Raw genomic sequence first — 16,459 nt, forward strand, 5'->3', positions numbered from 1 at the left:
TTCCCCCTGCCTGGCAGGTGAAAAGTTCATGAAATCTTTACAAACCACTACATCATATTAAAGTAACTTACATTGCAGCTATATGGGACCATAAAGTCCTATCCTTATAACTAAGGATAGCCAGAGATTTTAACTGTCATATTTCCAGGGTAAATAGCAAAGGAAGCTCCCTGCCCATAAACTCCATCAGTTTATACCAAAGAGCCAGGCTAAGAAGAGGTAAAGGCAGATATATAGAGGTTGCCCATGGACCAGCATGCAGAGACATACCAAGGGGCCACATTAAAGGGAGATTTGTCTTTTATAATTTTTAATAGCTCTGGAAGGGACTTCACACACAGCTCCTGCTCATTGAATCCTCCTCCTCACTCTCTGGGCCCCCATCACCTTCCCTTGCTGCCGCCTCTCTCCCTGGACCGTCAGGCACACGCTTCAAATCCAAACCCTAAAACCTTTCTTGGCAGGGTGTTCCCATCCTCACTCGTGCCAGCAGCCTGGCTGGGCAGCCCTGCTCTGCTGCCTCAGCTCACTGCATCACCTCGAGATTAAAGACTGCTTCAGGAGAAAGGATGTCATCATTAGGGCTCAAACATGCGCCACCCTTTCAATTAAGATGTAAAAGTTAATAAGCGTGTGTGCAGACACACGTAGGCTGAGCTGGAGGATGTTTCTGACTGGGATGCACTGGAGGAGGAAGGAGGGAGGTGGCACTTTGTGCTGGGAGAGGAAACACATCCTCCAGCTGATGCAGGCAAACCTGCCCTGGCATCGCAGGAACACGGTTCACACGTATGTGTTGTGCTGTGAGGCAGGAAACAATGAAAAAACCCTCTGATTGAAAAAAAACCCACCCTGCCCAAAACCTGTTTGAAATGCTGGTGCTAATTTTAAGGTGTTAAATTAATCACCAGATGGTGCAGGGGATAGAAACAGCATGCAGAAAAGTCCCACTTGGAAGAGCTGCAGCCAAAATGAGGGGCATTAGCAGTGTTCCCCAGAACCAGCCATTCCCTCTGGCCCTGCAGTCAGTGCCCTGGGAGGGAAGGAGAAGTGTCCCTCTTCTGGGTCATGGCTGGGAGCATGAGGACAGTGGGGTGGCACTGTCACTGGTGTTGGACCCAACTATCCATCCACTGGGGTCATAGCTCCTGTTCTCTTTGCACTGGTTGAAGTTGGGTGCCTGGAGAGGAAGACCCGAAGAGATTTTTACAGAACCACAAAAACCTGATTTCCTCTGGTTCTGTCTCGTGAGGGAATATTCCTGTTTCTCTTAAGGTGTGACATTTCATCCAATGTGCAAGAGCTTGATGAATCCGAGACTTCTGCCCAGCTGTCAGATTTCTTAGAAATTGTCCAACAGGTTCAAAAGCTGTATCAGGAGAGATGGAAAGAGGTTGTGGCAATTTCATCCTCATTTCTTTGAGAAATCACATTAAAGTTATAAAATAAGAAAGGACTCATCTCTAGAAAAAAGGTAAATGATGGAGAAAAAAGAATATGGAAGAATGACAGATCATAATTCCTGGACAAACCCCCTATAACCCCTTGCCAAAGATGGAAAGGCTGCCAAAGGAAGAGAGAAAAGAGCAGCCTAAGGAGGCTGTGGCCACTAACAGCATCTCAGGCAAGTAATGTTGGAGCTGCTGGGGCTGACCTCTCCTCCTGCTCATGCCCAGGTGCATCTGTTCATGAGACCCACAGCAAAGGGTTGTAGGCAGCTTTCTTCCACTGTGGCTGCTTAAAGGATGAAACATTGGAAATAAACTTGTAAGTTTAAGTATTTGGCTTTAACAGTCAAAACCCAAAACTCTGAGATTCTTTTGTGGGTTTGGTTTAGAGAGAGTAACTGGGTTTGATGCCCAAAAAGGCAGCCCCAGGCTGTGCTATTCCTGCTGGCCTTTGCTGCCACAAGGCTGAGAAGTGGTGAGAGACAATTTGCTCTCCAAATTGTCCAGGCCAGAGCCAGGGGAGCTGAGCAGGGTGTGACTCCTATAGGTGAACCTTTAGGAGTGACCTCACTTAAATGAACAGGAGTATTCATGTCAGAGGCTTAGCAGGATTAGCATTCTGCTCAGGGGTACCTCCTAGAGCTGATACAGCCCCATAAAAATAACCATTAATGGAGCAGCAGCCAAGGAGTTGTTCCACATCCTCTGAGAGGGCCACACTTCAGCTTCTGGAGGAGCCTGTAATATTTGCAAAGCAGTGTCAGACCTGGCACGGAAAATCCCTAGCTCAGGGCTTTCAAAACACCACCTTGCTTTGAAAAGCTCATGGATTTTTCACATACCTCAGGATGAGATACTTTGAGCTCATTAAATATGAAACAACCATGGGTCTTGCTCCTTCCCACGGAAAAATTTTTGGCTTGCTGCTGGGAATGATGAGCACATCCTATGGGCCTCCCCACAGCAGCAACAGACCTGAGTGAGAAACCATCTCATGACTCAAGGGAGAGTTTCTGTGTGAAATACAGACCTGGCCCACCTCAGACCAGCTGCCAAAAGCACCAATTTCTGCTGGTCATTTACCCACTCTCTGTACCTGAGTGCACCATGTGCTGCCTCCCAGAGCTGCCAGGGGCACTGAGTGCAGAACATCTCTGCAAAAATTCAACCCACACCCTCATTGGCAGAACACATCACTTGTTGGTGGAAATGGCAATCAGCTGCCAGGCAATGTTTTTGGGTTTGATGTGTTGCCTTCAGAATGGATGCACCAGGACATAAAAATCTCTGGGATATCTTTACCAAGGGTGGCCATCCCACACCCTGACCCATCACTCATCCCATGTCAGCAACACCTCGTGTCGTTCATGTGAGTTAAGGACTCCAAAAAACTTCCTCACATTCAGCAAACCCTGCCACAAAATGATGGATCTGGCCAGGTTCCTGCTAGGAAAAACAGCTCCTCACCTTGGAGAGGGGACCTGCTGGTCAGGTTTAGCCAATTACAGTCTTGTTTTCAGTAATATTCTGTCCAGGGATCATCACACACCTCAGCATCTGACTGAGATGGGTCTTGGACTTCATTTTGGAAAGAGTCAGAAAGCCTGGGGGGTGAAATCCTTTCAGTTTTTATTGTATTTCAAAAAGTAAAAGTTACTGTAGGGAAACAGGATATCCAAGCAAAAGCTGGATGCTAAGGACACCCATCACCCAGAGCAGTTTAGCCACATTTCTAAATACTCATAATAGTTGAAGGGATCTGTGCAAAGGTTTTCACTCCCCCTCCCCAGTTATCAAAGGGGAGCAATTTTGACCTTATTAGATGAAGCTGTGAAGATGACTCAGTATTAGCAAAATGCTCCGAAGATGAGCAGTCCTGATTACATAAGGGCTAATTAGAAGCTGTTGATTTCTCCTTCTGGAGAGGCTCAGCAGTGTTAATTGGCAGGGCAAGCCCTGCAAGCCCGGGCACATCATCAACACCTGCCCTGTGCTCACACAGCACCTGGGACATCTGCACCTTGTGCAGATATGACAGCACAGCTACTGCAGACACACAGGGACAATGAAAACACTTTTCCAGCTTTTTCCTTCTCCAGCATGGACTCACCAACCACTTAAGGCCCCACAGCCCCAGAGCTGACTCTCCAAACTCCCTGTTACGGAGTTAACCAGGCAGGGACAAACTTTGTTAGGCACGGAAACAACAGGGAAAAAAGTATCCGTGTATCCATTTAGCACCTGCAGTCCATCCTCCCCTGCCGAGCTCACCTGCCCCACTGCGTTACTCATCCTCAGCAATTCCAGGCATGGCAGGCTGGGAGTTGGGCAGCCCCAGCCCTGGAGACCAGGATTATTCACACAGCAAAGCAAGGAGCAGGACAGGGGCACAAGCAAGGCAGGAGTCACTTCCAAACCAGGCATTGTAAACCCTCCAAGTCAATGAGAATAACATGATTTAGGAGTAGTTAACCTTCCCATAGCCACAGAATGGCTGGGATCAGCAGGGATCCCTAGAGGACACCTGGCCCAACCCCTGTTCAAGCAGGGTCACCCAGAGCTGGTAGCTTAGGACCACGTCCAAGTGGCTTTTGAGTGTGTCCAAGGTGGGAAACTGGTGGACTGTGCTCAACCTCACAGTGAAAAAATGTTGCTTATTTCCTCAACAGGAAAAGGCTCTTTGCACTTTCACCTTTGCAAATGATCATCCCTTAAGAATAAGGTTATTAAGTCTACATAATTCTTTCCTACCAGATTATACAATGCTGTATAAAGTCATCAACTCCAGGAAAACAGCAGTTTGCTACAAACCAGTATTTAGTTTCTGTACATAACAAGACTTCCAAAATTGCCCAACTCTCCCTTCAGGGCTCTCAGAGGGAAGAACTCAGCCTGTGCCAGCTCAGTACAAGGAAGCACAAAGCTGTCCCAGCCTCTGTCAGACTCCAGCTGCTGAAGGTGCCATCCTGAGAAGCCAAATGGAATCTCTGCACAGCCAAGGATGAGGAGGAATTCACCGAACACACTTGACTACACTTTTCAGCAGAACTGCAAGACTACTGCACGTGGCTGGTCCTGAGATCTTATTAGCAGAGAAAGGCTTGGATGAGTGCAGTAATTTCCATTTTTTACTGGATGAAGCAGAAAGAGAAAGAAGGGAACAACATATGTGGATGAGCTCAATTCTTCAGCTATTATGGAAAATGCAAGAGCAGTACACATCTCTCAGTGCTTGGAATTGTTTGGGCAGGAAGGGACCCAAAAGCCCATCCAGTTCCAACCCCCCTACCACAGGCAGATTTACCTTCTGCTAGACCAGGTTGCTCCATCCAGCCTGGATCTGTGGAGCATCCATAAACTCTGGGCAGCCTGTTCCAGTGTATCAGTGCCCTTAAGAATTTCTTCCTATTAATTATTCTAAATCTACTCTCTTGCAGTTTGAAGCCATTGTCCCTTGTCCTATCAATACATGTCCTTGTGAAATGTCCCTTTCAAGTCTCAGAAATTCCCACCACAAATCATTCAGAGGATCTGCACTTGCCTTTAAGTCCTCTGGAAAGCCTCACCCCTGGAAGGCAGGACCTCAGTTATCCCAGACTGTTAAATTGCACAGGCCCTCGTGTATCTTCTTTAAAACTCCTAGCACTAGCACACCTCAAGAAGCAATGTAGCAGCTATTATGGGGGTTAGACTGATGCCAGTACACCTGCAGCCAGAATTTGACATAAAAACAGGAGCAGATGTGGTCACTGAGGTTTGTGTTACTCCAGAATTTCCACCCCCGTGACGCAGAACATGACGTTGTGTCTGTGATGCAACGCCGCAGCCTTGGGTCGTGCAACAGCTCATCAACCGCAGGGCTGGGGCACTGAAGGATCACCCTGAAGTGACACACCCAGTGCTGTGCTGCTCAGGCCATGCTCTGCATCCTCAGCCATTCCACTGCCAGCCAAGTGACCCTGGCTCCAATGCTGCAGGTTCTTGGGCAGACAACAGGCCTGGCGCAGTCTGGTTCTTAAATCAAAGCATGGACTCATTTCCCTGAATGAGCTCTCCGCTGAACTCCAGCAATCCATCATGCAAAACAAGCACCCAGCTACCAAACCTGTGCTTGGCACAAGGTGTGAGAATTCATGGAAAACGAGTTTTCAGAAACATTAGGAAATATCCAAAGTGGAGAAAAAGGCAGTAAATTTTTTACCAGTTACTCTCATGATGACCAAAGAAAGTACCAAGCTTTCCTATGTGCACTGTTGAGAGGTTTAGAACATTTTGTACATCCTACGAGGTAAGAACTGCACAAAGAAAATAAAGGAACAAAAACACTTCATTTGTATCTTTTAGCACAGACAGAAGGTAAAAGCTAATTCTGGTTGCAAAAACACTTCAACTTTCCCTTCCTATGTACTCCTGTAAGAAATTAAGTTTCCAAATGAACACAAAAATGCAGGCAAAACACTTCATTCGCTTGTTCCCCAAGTCAGCTTTGCTTGTTTATACTGTTTTGGGTTTTGTTCTGCTTTTCAATAGAAAGTAGGTCAACTGCAAATTTTTAAAACACATAGTTGTAAGTAGTTTGATTCCAGACTTGAGAGATTATGACTTGCTAAGCCTTCAGTCCAAAAGCCAAGGAAAAGCTTGGAGCTGGTCAGGGAAAGCTCTGCAGGCACCCTGAACCGTGCATGGCCAGCGGGCAGGAGGCCACTCACCTCTACCAGCGCTACCCAGAATCACCAGAATTCAACAACAAACAGCCCACACTGATTTGTTCAGGACGTGCAATTTATTTTAAATGACATTTTTGTTCTCTTAACAAGTCTACGCTTGTGACCTGGATAAATCCACTCCATCCTGACAGCACTCCCAGTCACAAGTCCGCGTGAACAGTCCGTAGCGCAGGAACTCGGGGCGGCTCTGCGCACCCTTTACTCAACGGTTACAGAGGAAAAACACAGAGCAGGTTCTGACTGGAACCCAGGACTTCCCTTCCAAATAAAGCTGGCACTTGTCTCTCCTTCCCGTGACCGGGCACAAAGCAAAGCAGAGCTGCTTGGCCAGCCTGGAGTTCCAGTAGCAAAAAACGTTTGGGATCACTCGCAAACAACTTCCCGAGCAATAGTCAAACAATCCATTGGCTCCAAGGATCTCACGCCTCCTCTTAAGGTCAGCAGGTGAACATTTTTCACAAAAAAAAAAGAAAAAAAGTTGATATGGAGTAATCAACGAAAAATTATAAACAGAACATTTAAGGTTTGCAGCTATTTTATTTACAAGTATACATTTAACACAAAGAAACACTGATATCCAAGCCTAGTTAATAGTAGTGTAACAATATGCATCATTTTGATGATTATTCTAACCAACAAACTACACTGAAAAATTAATGCCAGTAAAATTCTTGGTCATAATATTAAGAAATACAATATATAAATTGAAAATATGATTGCTTAAAATTTGAAAATGGAAGTGAAGCCATTTGCACAGGAGTCAGAGTTTAACATAATCTGAAGGGAAAGGCTCCAAACCAACTGTTTATCTTTCAGGTTAACAGAAAAAAAAATTGAAAAAAAAAGGAAAAAAAAAAAAAGAAGCATAGTTTATCCTTAAAGATAATGGGCAGTTTTGCTTCTTCAGGTAGAATGTATTCCCAGTGTTTTCAGGTTCTGCAGTGGAATTACATTACTGAGCATGAAGACTTCCCTTGTGAAGCTGCCCCATCGATTTTTTCTGCCTCCAAAATTATCCTCTTAAAAACATCAACGGCAGTCTGCAAAGAGAGAGCACACCATTAGGAGGGAAGCCAGGACTGCCCACTTACTGAAAGAATAACTAAAAAAACGTTAGCAGTTTTACCAACCACATCAGCAGATAAAACACACATCCAGTGCTTATTCCGAAAGTGAGGAGGGCAAACACAGTAATTTTAGTTTCAAAGGGAAATGCAAACCTCCATCCACAGCAATCCTCAGCAGGGAGGGCAGGCACAAACTGAGCCAGATTCATAACAGAGCTAATAACTGTGATCACCTTACTGTGCATGGGGAGCCTGCCCTGGGGGACTGACTGAAGGTTTGGATGCTGTGCTGCTCTGGAGAATAAATCAATCTTTTTGCTCTCAGAAATCTTTAAGAAAATGAAGAATTACAGAAGACAGCATATTTTTCAGCTCTCAACACTGACTTTGCATTGCTCAGTATGAGGGGTGACTTTATTACTCTTGATTATCTCACTGTCCCTATCAGTAAGGCCAGTATCAGACACTGACCTGTCACTAACAATAAGGAAAATCCTTTGATAAAGCCCTCCTGAGAAAAAGGGGGTTACATTTTAAACAGCCTGAACTGCATGACTAGAGCTTCAGTGTGTGAATCTTCAGCTTGGAAATGGTCTCTTGACCATTTCACACTGCAATTTGATCCAACCTCTCTGGCCATCCACTTCAGGAATCCCAAGCACAGGGAAGTATATTCATTATATAAAAACAGTCATGCTAGAAAGAGGATATAAAGGGGGTTTTGTTGGTTTTAATCAGCAGGCTGAAGAGCACCCTGTGATTTATGACTACATATTCTGATTTAACAGATGTTTTTCCACCTCCACAAGATGTAATTCTTAACTGGATCACTTCCAAATTAATCTCATTGACTGAAGCCCCACAGCAATCTCAACAAGATTAGACTTAATGTTAAAGTTTCCCACATTTACAGTGTTTGTGCACAGTATGATCCCTGGAACTATTTAAAGTACTTCACCAGCTGGAAAACAGGGTATTCCTCCATATAATGGAGTTTTCTGCAATCCCAGCAGAACCTGACAGAAGTGGCTCATTAGTTCAGTAATGATACAACACATTTCCTGTGCAAATTAAGACTTTAGGAGAACCATGGCCAGGACTGCAGTTGCTATCAACTGCTTCCACTAATGAAGAGTTTCCCTTAATCAAAACCTGGTGATGCACTGATTTGCAAATATACTGCACCACCATTTCCTTAGAGTCAAAATTTTCAATGGTTTCATTTTAATACACAAATTCTATTTGCCCACGTTTCACAGCTCCCATTAAAAAAAACCTCCACAACTTACTCTGTCAACGAAAAAGCTGCACATTCCCTGTCACAGACATGCTGTTTGAAGCACTAAGATGTAGGAGTTCACAGAGTTTGTTAATTCATTTCACAGAAAACATGCATTCACTGTGAAGGTTTAGTTACTGTCCTACAGTGAATGCCTTGGAATTTGTAATTCAGCTCAAACATGCTGAAGAGTCTTAGACTGAGCCTTTAAACAGCACAGGAAGATGTTTTGTGACAAGGAATAAAGGATGCAGCCAGACTTTATATGCATCTGCCTCCATATGGTCCAATTATGGGATGTGGGTCACACCTAGCCCACAGGAAGCCATCTGGCTTTTCCCTCTGCCTTTCCCCCTGAGCAAATAAAAGAGAAGGCAGCCTGGGCAACACCTGCTGCCCAAGAGCCCAGCAGTGAGCAGGGGACACCAGAGGCTCAGCTGCTGCTGCAGATGTGTGAGCAGGACAGGCAGATCCCTGCAGGGGCAGGGAGTTGGGAATGTGCTGCCAGCAGGCAGCAGGAAGGTGCAACCACCCCCATCCAGCCCACAGTGCCAGAGTCACCCTTTGGCAATTGTTTTATTATTTCAAAGAGGAAACTCTCAGCTGCTCACACTGCTGGTTTATCCTAGCACAGAACTGGGCACAGGAATTTGAACAATAAAGAGGTAAGAGAGGGCTTTTTTCCCCCCCATCCTCTGCCAGTCCAAACATGTCAGATCCCTGGATTCCAAAATACTCTGATGCATTTTCTAAGCAATGCACCTTCTGAGCTCCAAGATGAAGCTCCCTTCAAAAAAGAAGCACAACCAAGCAACTGCTTTTTAAGAGAGTTCCATTTTGGTAAGAAACAAATTTTCTTTTTGCTAATTCCTTCCTCCTTTTGCAATTTATCAAATGCATAACTGGATGAACAATTTAGTTGCTTGTTACTTCCTAAATTCTTCCAGTAGAAGTTGGCTTCCAGCTTCACCTGTGTTTAAGACCATTTTGGATTCTTGCTGTATTTCCAAGAGTGACTTTATTGCATTGGGACTAAGATGAAGCACTCTACTGCTCTGCCTAGGTGACACTGCACAGGGAATTCCACAAGAAAGGACTTGAAGTTCCTGAAGGTAGCCAAAGCAGTTCAACATGTCTGGTAATAATTAAGCAGCTTGAGAAGACATGACAGTAACAGCCCAGCAGTCATCTCAGAGAGGTCTTTTCCAGTAAGTGTCAGGATTGCCTTCCCAAAGCCCAGGGATTTCCCTTGATGACTGATGTGCTGGTGATATGCAGGCTCCTCCCAAAGTCCTACCAGGTCACCCATGTCTGGAAGAGCTGGCACATACCTAAGTCTATCTGACCTTGGGAACTCCTGCCAGCCACTATCATTTATCACCACTGCAGCTTTAATCTTTGCCTCTCTCACTTTCCATCTACTCCAAGTCATGTTATCTTCTGATAACTCTTGGCAGAATAGGCATAGTTTGTTTAAGTTAATCTATAGAAGTATTTTAATTGCCCAGTATAACTGGGTTATGCACTCCTTGGACTCTCATAGTTGCTCCAAGAAGGATTTTTTGGGGGGCTGGGGCAGGTGAAGCAGGGAGGTGGAAAAGCAGGAGGAAAGAGCTTTTGCTATCAGGGACACCCCCTCCCCTCACCACTGGGAGGAACATCATGTACACAACCAATCTCAGACCACCACTCCAGAAATTGCCACAATTCTGCTCCAAATCCTCCAAATACAGATGGGCTTGGTTTCAGAGAGAATTAACAGATATACCCTCAGTCAAGAAGCTTTGAACTCTCTGCTCAAGTTCCAAATCCCTCATCCAGTTTAGCTCATGCCTTAAGCACAAACTAGCTTTCTGTTAACCAAACAGCTGAAACATTTTTGGAAGGAGTTTGTAATTAATCTGGATAGTCAAGTTACATTTGCAGTACCAAGCCAGTACAGGTGATTATTTGGATAAACTTCAATGTAAAAAAGTGCCAACAGACTTCTTTTCCCAATAACCTTGGCTTACATAAAGTAAACACTCAGTACCAGGAAAATGACAACACAGCTTGTTACAAAGTTCAAAACAAACCCTTTTTCCGCCCCCCAGACCAGATACAGTTTCAGAATAAGAGAAGATGCCCTGTCCTGACAGAAATCTATGTATCAGCTTTTTGATGCTGGCAGATTAGGATTTGGAGGAGAAAACCCAAATGAACTCAGAAGTGCTCCTGGTCCAATTCACAGGGAGGGATGTTACAATGCCTGGTGTCTCCTCTTCCCACAGCACCAGACTCCACACTTGGCTCTCAAAACTCAATCTTCCACCTCTTCAGAGCTGGAGATGTGTGAGAACACTGAGGCAGCTGTGCCAGTGTTGGGCTCCTCCACACTTTATTCCACACATCCCAAGCCTCCCAAGGAAACATGCCAGAGCCCCTGAAGGATGGTCACATGCTGCAGGCACCCATCTCAGATGGGACATTTGATCTGCCACACTTCTGAAGATGGACAAATTTACCAAGTGTGTTGTATAGCAGGTTGCATAATTGTGTCCCTCTGGATTTAGCAGCAGGAAGTGTGTTCAGGCTCCTGCCTCTAACAACCTGCTGCTAAAGCCAGAGGAACAGAATTTACAGTGACCTGTGATCACTATTCTGAAGGATCCTGCAGAAAGACAGCCAGAATGCACAAGATTTCTGAATTCTTTTGGCAGGATTTGTACAGGACTGTCCAGGATTTTGAATATCTGACATACAATTGCCATTTTGATCTCCCTGAAGGGTACATTTGATATATGAACTCCAGCTGGAAGCTTAACTTAATACAGGAGCACAAATACATGGCAGCACAGGGGACTTTGGCAGTGCAGCAAGTTAACACACAGGACATACCAAGCATCCTACAAAGCTTGTAGCTTCTTTACATAAATAAACACGACCTTTTTCTTCTTGGTTGAAGAACAATAAAAACTCCAGAAAAGTTATCAGTAACATGTTCTTCTGTTGGATATGAGTTGCTGTGGTGTTTCACATTGTGAACATATGGCACATGAAAAAGAGCACAGGCAACAGCTTTGCCTAATCCAGAAGTATTAAGTTATTTAAAATAAAGGGGTGGAGGGGAAAGATCAGACATTTTTAACGTGTTTATTTTTACACTGTCAATTTAATTTCCTTTGGTAGGCATTTGAAGCTTTCCAGCATACAGAGAAGATATTGAAAAATTTCATGCTTCCATCATGGCCCGTTTTGACAAGGTTAATGCAAGTCTTAGCTAGAAACAGAAATACTGATAAACTAACTCCAAGTGTTCCATATCTGGTGGCAAGAAAAAATGCAACTTTAATCAAGCAACTTGTAGAATTGTTGACCATAAACATCAGACAAAATTATTATTCCCCTATTAGAGAGACTGAGCCTGCCCAGCACCTTAAAATGGATGGTTTGTCCTCTTAGATCAACTCAGTGCTCTGCCAGCAGTGACTCCTGTTTAAGGTAACAGAGCCTGTTCCACTCACCCCATGGATGTGAGTTTTAATTTGTCACTAAGTGTTCTGATATGTTCAGTGAAGCTGAACTTTCAGTTCTTCACTTCTTCCTCCCATTGACAGTTGCAGGGAAAAACTTGTGTGCATAAACCTGAGTGCAGACAGCCATTCTGCTTCCATCTACACTAAATATCTCTACAGTGCAAGCAAATATTTCAGCTTCCTTTACTCTAACTCTGAGTCATCCATTACACTGCTATTTGAATAAAGTGACTCTTAAATCCATTACCTGATTTTCTTTAGCAGAAGATTCCAAGAAAGCTGCATTCCAGGATTCTGCTAAAGCTTTCCCTTCTTCATAGCTGATCACCCTGATCAGAGAAAGAAAAATATGTTTCTTATAACTTGCAGAAGAATTGGAATCTGATATGTCAAGAAATACCTCAGAGTACTGAAGCACTTAAGTGCATTGTAATAGGAATGTCTTGTGAAGTCTGATCCAAAGCATTTGCTTTTGGTTGCTGTCAAATGCTCTTCTGGGCCAGGTAAAATTGCTCTGTGACCCAGAAGAGCAGTTGTCCCAAAGTATTGCTTTGTTTTCATAATCTGTAATATCATCTGCTATTGCTGCTGTGACAAATACACTTCAGTTACTTACTTTGAAAAAAACCCAGAGTGTTAAATGACTGTCCCTGGAACCTCTCAGCAAAAATCAACATTACAACAGAAGTTCATAGTTCATAGTTCACGTTATGGACACAACTCCTTTGTCAGTAACTTATTTTAACCTACAATTTGGTTTTAGCTCTGAAAAGCCAAGAACAAACCCAGTGCATTGCAGCCACAGGAATGTGAGCTGCTGCCTTGCATTTCCCACATTCTGGAGTTCACATACCGTTCCATATGCAGGTCTTTTTTATTTCCAACCAGCATAATGGGTATTCTGTGAAAGAAAGTTCAGAACTTCAGAACAGTTACAGTATACTGAACAAAGCACTAGCAACATGCCTGCAATGAAATGAGATGAAAGTGTCACTACTTACTGGACTTTTCCCACCATATCCAATAACTTGCCATGGATAACTTTTATCACTTCAAAACTGCAAAATAAAGGGATGAAGTCACACATGCACTCTGATGTTTATCCTCAATACCCAATACACAAGCAATTAAATGCATATGTAGGTTGTGTTTAAAACTTACTCTATGTATGCACAACTACAGAGATGCTGGAAGCCTTACCCATTTGTGTAACAACAGCAAACTGGTCCCAGCAGCAGCAGAGACCAGCATGAGTCTACCCTCACAGCCTCCCCAGTTATGGTATTTGCAGAAATAAATTACATTACCCAGGACTGATGCATCTAACACAGAATCACCCCAAGTCCCTCCCACCTCTCATCTGGTTTGTATCTGCAGTGAGAAATTTAAGTGCTGCAGTCCAACAATTCTGGATGAGTATGTCAAATTAAAGCAAATTGGAAGAAAAAGTAATTAGTTAGGCAAGCTCCATCTTAAAAGAACACATTGTTTTTAACAAACATTTAGTTCATATATAATTATTAAGTTTCACTTATGTAAGCGCCAAAATGAGGCAAAATTCTAATTTTCTATGGAAAGGGAGCAAACTGACTTGCAAAATGGCACTGAAACAATGATTACTGAAATACTCTTTGTCTGTTCCCCTACCACATAGGTGAAGTTTGGATGACAGGAGGTAAGAAGCAGTACTGTAGAATATCAAGTCAAAAATCTTACTAACAAAATGCACTGTATTTGACATTCAGTACTTTTGAGAACAAGTTACAAAGGAGGTTGAAGAGCAGATGTTGCACTCCTCTGGTTACACTATGGAAAAAATGCTGGTACATGAAGTGAACAACTTGGATTTAAGAGAGGCATAGGCTCAGGGATGAGACATGCAACTAGACAACAGAAAAGGGACCAAAACTTTTCCAGTTTCCAAGGTTGTCAGCTACAGGCAGTGTCTTGACTTGCACTGCATTTCAATTAGAATTGAAACTCTTAAAAATAGCACAGCACTGAAACACACTTCCAGCCCAGAGCAATCAAAGACCTGGTGCCTAAAAACACCATTCAAAGCAGTAAAACCTCTCACTTCTAGAACAATAAACTCTACCACATTCAAGATGGATTTTCTGTCAAGTAGGTCAATTTGTCTGACTCCAGCAATAATATTTGAGACTGTGTAGAACACAATGCTTCTCCATGCTCAGCTAACAGTTTTAGTGTATCCTATCAAGAAAATGAGTTCTTTGTAAATAGAAGTGTGACTTAGTCTGGCACAAATTGCTACTGGTAACTCAGTAGGATACTACAGATTACACTGTGGATAATGTGGAATCAATGAAAAATGTGCAACCAGAAAAAGACTTTAGGGACAGGACACAAGGAGCTTATGCTGAAAGAGTATTAGTGAAATTCTACTCTTGAGAACTTGTCTTGGATGTTCATAATTATTAAGAAGAGTTGAATGGAGCTTGGCTGTGACAGTTGAGAGGCATCGCTACACACAGAACTACGTGACCCTGCAAACTGAAAGAATAAAAATGCTACCAAAAAAACCCATCTGCTACAGACCACAAAACTGTTTCTCAGTATGAAGCAAGGGGAAAGCTCTTAGCATCCTATCCACAGGCTGACTGAATTCTTAGGACAGTACAATCACTGTTTCTTTTCCCCTTAGGTGTGTTGTCTCCAGCAGAGGCAGGAAAACACCACACGGCAGCACAGCACCCTGGGGAGTCCTTGCCTGAGGCTCCTGTGTGCAACGCTGCCAGGGGATCTTCAACCTGGGCTCTCCACTGCCACACTTAGGGTACCTATCTGCTTGTCTAAGACTGCTCACAAGCTTCCTTTTTAGTGAAAATACTACATATAAAAAGCTGATCTTTGTTAACAGACCGAGCTGGAAACCACAGAAGTGCTATTTAAACTCCAACACAATTCTGACACAGAAACAAGTTGCTAAGAACTGCCAGGAATGAAACTGGCTTGACCAATTAATGTTCTAGAAAGCTTTCCAATTAATAATGTTGAAAGGAGCAAGGACAAAAAGGAGCAAGGACTGACCAATCCAAAAATAGTACCATCACATCAAGCTGTGAAACTGAGATTTGGAGACCGAAAGAAGTCCCTTCTAGTTCTGTCAAGCAAATGGGTTGCAGCAAACAGCTCAATGTATGAAACACAAAAAAAAAACCCATTACTAGCTGTCAGATAAATGTGTTACACAAAATCATGGAACCTAGCAAGATACAAAATTGGAATTTAATTAAGATGAACTAGAGCAAAAAGCCTTCCAGTAACCTTGCTGCTGAGAGCCTGGGAATATGAAAATACAGGGCATTAACTTTCATTCAAGTCCTATTTAAACTTCCCACTGGAGGCTAGCAGGGAAGCTGATAACTTTAAAAAGAACATTTCTATTAAGTCTGCTGTCAAAGCTCTTGCCCAGCTGGATCAATATTTGGATCAATATACACACTATGACTGACAGAAGTCAGGATGGAATGGATGATGACTGATCTCATTGTCTGGGCAGGTCACTGAAGCTACCAGAATACTGTGGAAGATCTGTCCTATCACCCATACACTGTCTTGATACAGAACATAAGGAATTGAACAAAATAGGATCATGGACAACACTGATATTTAAGGAAGAAACAAAAACAACAATAAAAACTTGGAATAAACTGATCAAGATTAAATAGTGATGAAAAGACTTTTGACCTGCAGCCTTAACCTAATCTGTCCAGTTTGTATTTTTACCATAACTTGGTTTAACTGACTGAATGCTACCACAGCAAACCATGTTCATTTCTTCACCTGGTGAGCTCAATACATCATGAGGTAACAAGTGGAATGGCTGATAAAGAACACTTCCTTTAGCTGCCAAACAGGGAACAGCACAGGTTGCAGAATCCTCTGAGTGATGTACATTGGTTTCAGCCAAAGGCACTTCTGTCCTCACAGCACCCATTTATCACTGAACATTTTTGTATTTGCTTTAGGAGTGGAGCATTGTCTACTTAAGGCAGAGAATACTGACTCCTACTTCATACAAGCTACTCAGACCCACAGAGTTTGGTAGTTTAGTATCTCTAGACACACATAAAAGCCTAACATGTGCTTGCCCTTCTCTACTTCAGAACTGAAGATGAAAGCCAAGAATGAAGAACCGTGAAATCTGTTCAACATTAAAGACCTTGCAAGCAGCAAAGTTTATAACCAGACTGTATCCTCCCTTTTAGAAGGAAAAGGAGCCAATGGGAAAGCAACAGGGAAGTTACTTTACCTGTATTTTATGCTAGTCTATCAAAGAGCTTGAAATGACCAGTTTTATTTGATTCAGAGGAAAGCACATGAAACACTTCAGCACTCGCAAAAAGCCCATCAGCTGTCTTGAAAGTAGAAGAGAAGCATCAACTTCTCCTGTACTTGA

General features: G+C 43.3%; 1 protein-coding gene across 2 annotated transcripts in view; it reads right to left on the minus strand.

The window, feature by feature from the left end:
- Positions 1–6,212: 6,212 nt before the first annotated feature.
- Positions 6,213–16,459, minus strand: part of RHEB (Ras homolog, mTORC1 binding) — a 38,509-nt gene continuing 28,262 nt past the window's right edge. Inside the window, exons 5-8 of one of the 2 annotated variants that reach the window (XM_033072896.1) lie at positions 13,038–13,094; positions 12,890–12,937; positions 12,284–12,365; positions 6,213–7,215 (exon numbers count right to left, since the gene is read on the minus strand). In XM_033072896.1, the coding sequence (XP_032928787.1) occupies positions 7,123–7,215; positions 12,284–12,365; positions 12,890–12,937; positions 13,038–13,094 (280 nt within the window). In that variant the 3' untranslated portion in view covers positions 6,213–7,122. The remainder of the gene's footprint in view (positions 7,216–12,283; positions 12,366–12,889; positions 12,938–13,037; positions 13,095–16,459) is intronic. The other variant, XM_033072905.1, reaches the window with a different exon arrangement.

Source organism: Catharus ustulatus, chromosome 1 (assembly GCF_009819885.2).
Source record: "Catharus ustulatus isolate bCatUst1 chromosome 1, bCatUst1.pri.v2, whole genome shotgun sequence".
Classification (NCBI taxonomy): domain Eukaryota; kingdom Metazoa; phylum Chordata; class Aves; order Passeriformes; family Turdidae; genus Catharus; species Catharus ustulatus.